The sequence below is a fragment of the Elephantulus edwardii genome, unplaced genomic scaffold (genome assembly GCF_000299155.1).
Source record: "Elephantulus edwardii isolate Elephantulus edwardi_28Jun2011 unplaced genomic scaffold, EleEdw1.0 scaffold00148, whole genome shotgun sequence".
NCBI classification, from domain to species: Eukaryota; Metazoa; Chordata; class Mammalia; order Macroscelidea; family Macroscelididae; genus Elephantulus; species Elephantulus edwardii.
In genome coordinates, this window is record NW_006399898.1 from 4,268,663 (window position 1) to 4,279,575 (window position 10,913).

General features: G+C 49.4%; 1 protein-coding gene across 1 annotated transcript in view; it reads left to right on the forward strand.

Moving 5' to 3' along the window:
* The window catches only part of SBNO1 (strawberry notch homolog 1 (Drosophila)), a 34,698-nt gene extending 28,883 nt beyond the window's left edge, over positions 1 to 5,815 (forward strand). The window contains 6 exon segments of the mRNA XM_006894694.1: positions 7 to 78; positions 164 to 256; positions 2,567 to 2,704; positions 3,210 to 3,286; positions 4,171 to 4,364; positions 5,673 to 5,815. Coding sequence (XP_006894756.1) covers positions 7 to 78; positions 164 to 256; positions 2,567 to 2,704; positions 3,210 to 3,286; positions 4,171 to 4,364; positions 5,673 to 5,815 — 717 coding nt within the window.
* Positions 5,816 to 10,913: the final 5,098 nt, after the last annotated feature.

Consider the following 10,913-nt stretch of genomic DNA (forward strand, 5'->3'; position numbering starts at 1 on the left):
GAAAAGGTGAGGAAAAGTGATGTAAAGAAGTTTCTGACTCCTGGATATTCAACCTCTGGACATGTAGAGCTGTACACGGTAAGTTTGGGGACCCTTTTCCCCTTCAGGTGTCGGTTTCTTCTGTGTTGCGGCCTGAATGTCATTTCCCTCCTTCCGATTACAGATTAGTGTGGAGCGGGGCATGTCTTGGGAGGAAGCAACCAAGATGTGGGCCGAGATGACAGGACCGGACGATGGTTTCTACTTGTCACTACAGGTACATCTGGTCCTTTGTTTTGTTTTTGACTCTGACCTGGTGGACTGTGTAGTGCTTTTTCATGTCCAGCCTGGGCATTACCTGGTTTGTTTGCACTGATTTTCCAAGTATACATGTTATGTTGATAATCTAGCAGTTGTGGATTTACTCTTTTTTAAAAAAAAATCATTTTATTATTTTTTGTGTGTACTGTCAAATCGGATCTGACTGGTACAGAAGGAGATTGTTCCTCCTTCTCCAGCAGAGCATCTGGTGGATTCGAACCGTGTATCTCTGAGATTACAGTTGCAGCTTCTTGCCACTAGGCCACCAGAGCTCGCCTGGACTTAACTCATTTCTAGAAATTTTCATCTAGTATATTGTGAGCCATTATTAGAAGCTTACAACTTTAGAGTTAATGTTTCCTTTATTATTGAACTCTTTTTATACTAAACTGACCTCATTTAATTCTAATAATGCTTCACGTCTTCAGGACTGAGTTGTCTGGTTTTAGTGTAGTGACATCCTTTTAGCTGGCCCGTGGACAGAACTAAGGAAAGAAAGAGTGTGTGTGCGCGCACAACACAGGGTGGTGTTTAGCGTCTCATTAGAAATTACTGTCAATATTCAAGCACTGGGAGATGTTTAGAATTCATTTTCATTTTTGTTGGTGTGGAAAATATCTGTAGCAAAACACAACCCCGTGGAGTTGTTTGTGTGTGAACACTTCAGCCACCCTGCTTCTGTGCTTTGAGTTGTATGACTGTTCTCACGCCAGCACTGGTAGATGGTGTGGAAACCCTCCTCCTCTCTTCAGCTCAGCCGGATGTGGTCATACTGCCTGAGAGTGGCTTGAGGTGGGTTCAGGAGAGGCATGGCTGCGTGAAGATGCAGCCACTGGCCCCGGAACTGCCGTGACGGGGGGCACACGTGGCTGAGCAGCGTTCCCATCACAAGTTTGCTTGAAGTCTCCACCACCCTCTTATCCCCTCGGACTCTCTTACCTGGTGGGGAATGCCTCATCATTCTCTCTGGAGCATGTTGTGAAAGGCCGGCAGACTCAACCCACAAGCTCCACGAGAAGTTGACGTGGTTTCAGTTAGCAGCTAGCAGCCCAAAGCGGGTCCTGATAGACCCCCAACCCGGGTTCCTGCCTGAGACGCCATGACCGTGCCTCTGCTCCCACTGTGGTGTGAAGAGGCCAGCTGGGCACGCAGGGCAGGGCACACTGCTGCATCTTCAGCCAAGTATACTGAGCTTGGGAAGTGTTTCCCGACATGATAAAAGTTTCCAATGTAATCTTCACCTTAACTGCCGTTCTGGGACTTGCTCTTGGTTATATAAACCATATCAAACCATTGGAAACAAGTAACAAAGGCTCCTTAATGTCCATGAAGAGAAAAGCAGACTGTTAGGTTTTTAGTTCTGTTTTTTTTTCTTCTTTTTTTTTCTTTATTATTTTTATGTGCGTGTACCGTCAAATCAGATCTGACTGGTACAGGAGGAGATTGTCCCTCCTTCCCCGGCAGAGCATCTGGTGGATTCGAACCGTTTGCCTCTGGGATGGTAGTTGCAGCTCCTTACCACTACGCCACCAGAGCTCCCCTAGTTCTGTTTTAATCATTTGAAATGTTATCTTCATTCAAAGAGCTGACTCAATGAACAGTAGTTTATCGTGTAGAAGAATTGAGAAAATATGTTCATTTTGAAAGTTTTCTTCTCCAGTTTTTTTACTCAAGAGATTGCTTAGACGCCCTTTACATCACTTAAAAAGAGACTTATTTTGTTCTTTTTGAGGGCCTTTTTAGAAAATGCTTTTCTTTCAGAATTTCTCTCATAGGGCCAGTGTTTAAAAGTTAAAACCCTTACCCAAGCTGGACCCTTCATGATTGCTTCTTCCTCTTTCCATGTCTGCCTGGTGTTCAGCATCTATACACCTGGTTCCTGAGTCTGCGGCCTCATTGGTCCACTTGCTGGATTCTTCTGTAGACAGTTTGTCATGCTTACATGTCCCCATGTGGCTGCTTGGGTCATGATCCCGGCTACTGGAAAAGTGTAAGCAGGGCATCCCTCCTCTTTAAAACAGAATTTTCATTTCAAATAACTCAGCCCTTCATCTGTCAGGGGCTCCCTGAGAATTAAGGCACATTGCTGGGTTGATGGTGTGTGGCCTTGTTGACACTCAGGCCTGAGTGAGTGGCCACCCTTCTGAGGTGACCATCTTCCAGGTGAGGTGGTATGGGCTGCTGCTGTGTGGGTCAGAAGCTAACATCCTGAAACATATATATGTTTTCTAATCTTTATGGATTTTCTTTTTCTTTTTCAATATAGATAAGGAACAACAAGAAAACTGCCATCTTGGTTAAAGAAGTGAACCCTAAAAAGAAGCTTTTCTTAGTTTATAGACCAAATACTGGGAAACAGCTAAAACTAGAAATTTACTCTGATCTTAAAAAGAAATACAAAAAGGTATTTTTCTCATTTGTGTGTTTTATTGTATGTGAGTCTTTGTTTTGCAGTAAAACCTTGAGGCTGTGTTTAGGTAAACTTTGTGTCCAGATAGATGGCCTTGCCATTTATTTCCTATTTGGTTATATTTCAAGAATTTGGGGCGGCAGGTGGGAGGGAAGTGATGGTAGACACTCACACTTGTTGATACCTCAGTTTTAATGTATAGGCCACTGAACTTACAGCTTGGTTACTTAAAACTATATGAGTTGCCACATAGCTACAAAAATGTTTCAGATGAAGGGAAATGAACCACACTGACCCTGTCCTGCTACCTTCATCGGAAGCACACCTCTAGGCTTAACTTTAGCAGTGGTTTCTACACACCAGTGAGCTGAACCTTCATGGAAGATGGCCTTTTCTGTGCAGGAGTACCTGTCAGTTGGCTGCCTCTGGAGACGAGGTTAGACAGGCGGCGTGTTTCGAGTAGAACTGTTAGGTGAAGTGTGTGTATTTATCTTCACAGGTGGTCTCTGAGGACGCTCGGGCGCACTGGTTAGAGCAGTACAACTCGTCTGCAGATACCTGTACCCATGCTTACTGGTTAGTATCCTTGGTGCTTTGTTATTTCCAGCCTGCCATCAGGATCCAATGGAATCATCCAGGAGAAGGGTGTAAACAGAGTCACTGTTTCCAGGGCTGGGCTCACACAGCCAGGCCTGTGTCTGGGAGGTCTGTGGAGCAGACATTGTCTTGGTGCCCTCTCCTCATCACTGGGTCTTGGTTGATTGTTTTCTCACCCCCTAAAGGGGTACCAGTGTTCCTGGGGTCGCTGACTTTGTGAAGAGTTATAGCAGGTAGATGATTGCAGCCACATTTGCTTAGCTGCCTCCTGCAGGTGGATAAATGTGTTTGCTTCAAGCAGTGCCGCTTGCCAGTTGTCAGAAAATTAACTTGGGGAAAACCTGTAAGATGATTTTTACAAGTTAACCTATAGAAGTCCTAAAATATTTGCTTCGAGTTTTGTCAAGAAAAGTATGTACATTGTGTATATTAAGGTGACTTTGAATGAGTGCTTGGAAAAGTACTGGTTTGTGAAAACATTGCCATTAGGACTTTGCTCCTCTGTTTACCGACATTGTTCTCCTTTCTGTTTGTTGGCTGGGGGGGTTACCACTAGGGTGATTCCAGAACTGATGGCTGATAGTCAACAGCAGAACCAGTAGATCAATTGCTCCACAAGGTATTGGTCCCCAGCATTAAACTTTAGTTTTGAAAATCAGTGGTAAATTGGACAGAGGATATCAAGTGAGGCCAAAAGGATTCTCATCTAAAAAATTTAGTCATTTTTCTGAAAGTAAAATGTAGAGATACGTTCCATTTGAAATCTGGGTGGACAGTGTGAGCTTTTGAACGTGTGCACGTACGTTTGTATGTGTGTGTCTATGTAAACACAGTCCTCACTCCTGCTTCCTTGTCTCTTCTAGGCGTGGCAATTGCAAAAAAGCAAGCCTGGGATTAGTTTGTGAAATAGGTCTTCGCTGCCGCACATACTATGTACTATGTGGCTCTGTCTTGAGCGTGTGGACAAAAGTTGAGGGTGTCCTAGCATCGGTCAGTGGCACAAACGTGAAAATGCAGATAGTGCGGCTGAGAACGGAGGACGGACAGCGGATCGTGGGTGAGTCTGCTTTGGTTTATTTGTTTGCATTCTGCAGAAAACCCTACTGTGTTCTCATTTTGCATCTGCCATCTCGGCCCCTTGACGTGTTTGCTGGCAGTGAGCGTGGAGACGGCTGACTGAAGCGGGACCTCTGACTCCGCTGGTCCTGGCAGAGGCTCTGGTGCTGGATCTCTGCAGCTCTCGGCTCCCCTTGCTCCCCTTCTTTACTGTCCCCGCCTGAACCGAGGACTGAGCTTAGCCTCTCACCCAGAGCACTCCCAGATTTTCCTTCTCCGGGCAGACGAAGATGAAGGTGTGCGGCTGAGCCACCTTGCCCAAGTGATGATTTGGTGCCAGGCAGGGCCTAGGATGGGCAGAGGCGGGCGGACTGGCCTCCACCAGGCTACTAGGACCCAGTCCATGGTGGTACTTGCCCAAGGCGATTGAAGCCTGGCTCTCCAACTTCTTTGAAAAAAGAGCCTACCTGTGGTGCTAGACGTGGATTCCCACAGTGTGTGGACAGGCAGTTGGGGTGTCCTTACCCGGACCGTTCGTACCCTTTGCCTGTGTTGTTACTGTTGCTGCATGAGAGCATTGACTCTCTTGCTTTGCAGTCAGTCTTTGGGGTTGCACTGTGATACGGAGAAGCCGGTGCTGTTCACAGGCTTCTTGGGGGGTCTGCAGATGCGTTTTACAGAGGTAATGAAGTGCTCCTCCAACAATAAAGTGAGAGGACACGTTGTTGGGAGCTGTCGAGTCTGTTCAGACTCCTGGGACCCAGGGGCCACGTTCCACAGCCTGCCTGGTCCTGCACCAGGCTCACCGTCAGGCTGTGTGCCGCAGCACCGTGTGGTTGAGGGTCTTCCTCTTCTCACTGACCTCTCAGTTCATCGAGTGAGATGTGCTTCTCCAGGGACGGAGCCCTCTCCAGGACTCCTCCGGGGGACTTGTAAGGAGCATTGTGGATGCACTTCTTCAGATTTGTGTCTTCTTGAATGGTCACGGTGTACTCGGTATAGTTCTCAAAACAACGGCACCAAGTCTTCCTCATTCATTTCCCAGCTTCCACATGCAAATAAGATGACTGAAAATACGCTGGCTGAGGCCAAGTGGCCCTTAGTCCTTACAGTGATGAACTTTTAGAGTGGGGCTTCTGAGGAGGCTAGTTCATAGGAACGGGCTTCATCTTGTCCACCACGTAGCCCTTTGGTCTTGTGTTGAGTTCTCGTTTGCTGTGTTTACTGTCTTGGCCTGAGGATCTGCTGTGAGGTGTGTTGCGTCTCGCCTGGATGCAGCCTTAATTTAATGCCTTCTTGTTAACTGCAGGTTTGATCATTCCGGCCAATTGTGTGTCCCCGCTCATAAACCTCCTGTCGACTTCAGACCAGTCTCAGCAGCTTGCGGTCCAGAGGAAGCAGCTGTGGCAGCAGCACCACCCGCAGAGCTTCACCAACCTGAGCAACGCTTAGAGAGCAGACAGCTTTCCACGGGGTGTCTCCAGTGCTGTTGAAGCATATCATTTGCATAAAAATCAGGGACAGTTTCCAAAGAAATTTTTTTTTCCAGTTGTGCTCTCTCTCTGGTTAATTTGGAGGGGAATAAGGCCAAAGCTGGAAAAGAGAGCAGGATGGAGGTCAGCCATGCCGCAGTGGGCCTGACGTGCCGCTGTGGGCTGTGCCGTAGTGGGCCACTGGCTCTCCTTTTGCTTTCCCCTCGGTACTTCCCGACGGCTTTGACTGTGGATGAGCAGAGGGGCATGTGTGTGCGCGTGTCTGTTCTGTCTGTCTGTCTGTCCGTTTGTGGGTTTGTCAAAGGCAACAAACCACAGTGGGTTTAAGATGCTTGGAACTTCCCAAACTGGCCTTACTTTTACGTTCTTCAGTTCTCAGGGTTAATGCAGTACGTCCACGCCGTTGCTGGGGCTTCTCCCCGGGTGCATGCATTTTCAGTCTATAAATATAGAGAATATATATTGGTTTCTTTGCCCAACTTCTTAGGCAGTAGGTTTCTTAGAGCATGAGACGAAGGGTGCAGACCGTGCGTTCGGGTTTTTTCCTCTCATTTCTTCCTGACACTGCATGTCTTGAAAGCATGCGTATACACAGTTAACCAGAGGTCACGTTCATGGAGAGAAGCAGATTTGTAGATGTACAGCATTGGTTATTGCATTTTTATAGTGTTTCTACCTGGGTCTTCGCTTCTGTCCTGCGAGCCCCAGCCCAGCCCAGCACCCTAGGTTGTGAGTACATCCTTTTTCTTTGTGTATGTGTGTATGATAAAATGGAAAAGTTCTTTTAATGTATAATGATAGGATTCCTAATGTGTGCTGCAGAAATGGCTACAAGCCTGTTTCTTAAAATTCATCCTGCGTAACTTGAAAAAAGCTAGTTTTTAGACAGAAGTACAAATTGGCTTCCATCTTGCAAAAGCAATCTTTCTGACTTCACTCTGTCTGCTCTGTCCCTCCTGAGAGGAAGCCTTACTTGAGTTAAAAAGTCCACACCGAGGAAGCCGCGTGCGACTCCTGCTGTATGTTTTCTTTTCGTTGTTATCGTCGTTACTCAGTAACTTGAAGTTTGTTTATTGTGTTGTAAGACATTGTAGAGTTTATCTCAAATTGTTAAAAATGGTAATGTACAAATGTGAATAGACACTTATCTATAATATGGGTAAGTTTTGTTTCGCCTATAATAGATGTTTATAAACAAGTTGAGGGGACAGTTGGTCTTTTCGTTTCCTTTATCTTTTTATTATTTTTTTTGCTTGCACAAGTTGCACTATTAAAACTGAGATTGTATAATAAACCTGGTCAAAAGCTGCAAGATATCAAAATCTTGTACATGTCAAATAAAAAGTTCTTATACTAACCAGAAGTGGGCTCTTGCTTAGGCCTCACTGCCCCAGTGGCAGCGTGACCAGCTCCGCGAGGCATGGTGTGGCCTTGGCGTCCCAGGCAATACCTTTCCTCACAGTGTCCCTCACAGTGGACAGTGTCCGTGAGGGAGCGGGGAGCAGCTTCGCAGTGTTAATAAAGCTGAGTTCTTGCCTGTTGCCTCCCCCCACTATCCCCCGGAGCCTGGCTTAGTGATAGGAACCTGGTAGATTTTTAGAAATGTCACCCCTGTCCCTAAGCCGGACTCTGATTATGCCACACCAGCCAACCGCCAGTTTTGTCATGGATTTACTTCTTGGTGCCTGACACTGCTGTGAGGCTCGTTTCTGTTCCTTTGGTACATTTTGCCTGGCAGAACGCAACATCCCCTGCCTCAGTCCAGCCAGCAGCCAAGAGAAGGAAAGTGGACCCCCGCCCCATACGCTGCCCCCAGAGAAGTGAGTGGGAAGAAGGCAGAGCTGGGCCCGCTGTGGACCAGCTTCGCAGGCTCGTCCTAGCAGCTTGTCCAAGGTCTAGTGCCGGGTGTGCTTGTCTTGATGGTGTTTTCCACTGCTAGTCGCTGACCCCAGCAGGTGGACTGTGTGCCCACACGTGCGTGTGCAAACTACTCTAGAACATGAAAATAAGACCCAGAGGGCCCAGGCAGTTCCCTTATGGTAAACCTCCAGCAGGCAGCCAGCAGATAAGGGGACAGCACTGAGGTTTGGTGACCTGGGCCGTGGTGGTACCAGATCCTGCTGCCTGCCATCCCCCTCCCTGAGGCGAGCACGTGACCTTCACACTGTGACCTTGGTAGAGATCACCCTGCATAGGACAAGACACTGCGCCCAGGGTCCACCTCTTACAGTCATCTTGCCCACAGCTCATAAAATCAGGCCCTAAATGCCAAGAGGGAGTGGGCCTCGTTTGCCCTGCAGCAGGTCCACCTGGCCTCTGTGACGCCTTTGCCCATCTTAGTACAGCCTTGAGCACAGAGGTCCAGCCAACCGTGGGGTGCCTGACCAGCGATGCTCGGATGGTCTCCCTTGAGCACTCGCTGTCCCCCGCCCAGCACCTCTCTGCCGCGGGCTTTCTCTCTGTTGTTGAGTGGGAGTTGTGGTAATCTTGTCCATGAGCCTCAGAGCATTCCTTCAGACCCGATAAAAAACCTGGGAACTCTTGCCTCCTTTCTTCCCACTGAGCTGTAGGCACCGCCCTCTTTCTTTACATGTGCGTATAGATTAGAGCATCCCTCCAGTGCGGGGATGGGTGATCTACAAGTGTATTTATTCTGACCAAGTGAATGGATACTTTAGAAACCTTTTGGTTTGCTCCAGCTTGGGTAAATGTCGATGACCCAGCTCCAAGGCACCTGCTGGTTGGAAGTCCTGTCTTGTGGCCTCCGGAAACACCCCCCCCCGTGCTCTCATTGTCTGGTCCTTCCTCTCAGGCAGGATTCTGTTGAGAGCAGTGGTCCCCCTCCTCCCACCTTCAGCATTAACATGGGGGGGCAAGCCAGTAGATGAGAACCTGGAGGGCCCCTCCCAAGTGCTGGCATTTAACAAACACCCACGTGCTACTTTGGTTAAGAACAGTGCTGCCACGTGTCCACCAAGCAGGAGCCCAGTCAAGGACACTTGGTTCCTGCAGGCCCCTAGCAGCAGAAACACCCCTTCCTGTGTCTGCTCTCCCCAGCTCACCCCACATCTGTGCACATGGAGGGGACCCACCTTTCACTACTGAAACAGCCCAAGCATGCTAGGTGATGGCTGGCCGCAGCCCAGAGCCAAAAAGTTGTGAACCAGAAACCAGTGGGCTAGTGAGAACTGGCACCTGGGGAGGGAGGCACACCTGGAGGCTGGCCAGCAGGTTTCCTCTTCCCGGGTGTGTGAGGCCAATTGCTGAACCCACCCTCACGTCCGTGTCTGTAATACATTGGTGTGTGCCGGGAGATGTTCTGGATTCTGACTGAATAGTTACATGTTGAGGTCCCCCTTGCTTCACCCCGTTAGCCCCTTTCTTCACCGCAGCCCTGTAACACTGGCCAAGTACCAGAGCCTTCTCAGCTGAGGGGCCTGTCCATTCCCAGAGTTGTTGCACATCTTCGCTTGAGTTTCACGTTAACATCTTACCATGTGGACGGCTGTGTTTTTGTGCCGATTTAGACTACGTGCAGTGCATTGTACTTGAGGGATGTGTATGCAATCTGATTCTGTCCTACGGCTACTTAATGCTCGTTTGTGTTACGATATCACGTACACTTCACACCACTTCCTTCAAGCTCCTCTAACGCTTTCAGTTAGGCTCTTGCTGTATGAGGCCTGTCCGCTCCCCTCCTCGGGCCTCCCCACAATGGACACACCTCACAGACGTGAGAGAGTCCTTGAGAAACTGGCCTTCAGACCGCTGTGCCGTGAGCACAGCTTTGTGCATCTCCTGTGACCTGGTAGAGGCCTTTCATGGATGCCAGGGAGGCAGGCCAGGGCGGCAGTGCCCTTGGTGACATCTGAACTTGGAGGACATACAGCGAGAAACAGCTGTCCTCACAGCACAGCCATGGCGCTCGGTTCTGCAAGGGAGAGCGATGAAGAGCATTTGAGGACTGCCTGGGGGTTTGCTGCACTGCCGCTGGGGGTCCTGGCTGACCTCTACCCTTCGTCTGCCGAATTAGTGCGTCAGTCAATGGCTACAGTGTTCACGCCAAGGCAAGTGCCTGCTTTCATGGACCAATTGGCACCCTAAGAAGCTAGACCTCATCACTTTGAGGAAAGATGGCATTTTGGGAGAAGTTTAATGACTCAAACTACGTAGGTTTATCAGCTGGATGTTTTACCAGCATCTCTGTCTTAGGGACTGAAGTGACCGTGGCCAGAGGCCTGTCACAGAGGTCCTCGTGTGGCCGGATGTGGCCACCTGAGATGCCCGATGTGTTTGGTGGAGTCAGCAGGAAGGCTGCCTGGGACTGAGGGCCAGCCGCTGGGCCCTCAGGAAGACGGAGTCCTGCTCCTGCCCTGTCCTCTCGGACACCAGGCCCAGCTCTCCTCCTGAGAAGGAGTCCTTTCTGGTGGACTTCCCCAGGGGCTGCTTGCTAGGACAGGCTGTGGCTCTGACGCAGGGCCAGAAGCCGAGGCCACTGCAGGCTCCCCGATGGTAACGCTTCTTTTTGACCATGGCTGGCCCACCACTCCCAGGAACCCTCGTCTGCTCACGCTGTGTGCGGAGTTTGCAAACCACTAAGGATATTTTTTTTTTTCGGTAACCGCTTGTGTCCGCTCTCAGCAGAAGAGGGACACTCCGTCTCTGCAATAATTGGACTTTTTCTGAGTTCTACCTCTGCTGATGTCCCCTCCTTCCTGTCCCAGCGTGGCACATCTTGCCGTGACAGCACTCTCCAATGAGCACCAAAGACTGACTGAATCAAAAGTGCATGTGAACTTGGGCCTTTGTGTCTGTTGTTCTGTGTTGACCTGCCCTTCAGTGGCACCTCTGACCTCTGTCCAGGCCGGAGGGCCATGCGCTGTTGAGACAACACTGCACCGCTTCGCCTGGCCTCACTGCGGCGTGCCACCGCTTGTCCAGAGTGACCGACCATTGCCTGGAAGATGCAGTGTTGCACCAGGGACGTGCATGAGCGGTGAGGTCAGAGTTTACCCTGGCCATTTCAGTGCTGTCCACCATGAAGCTGAAAACTGGCA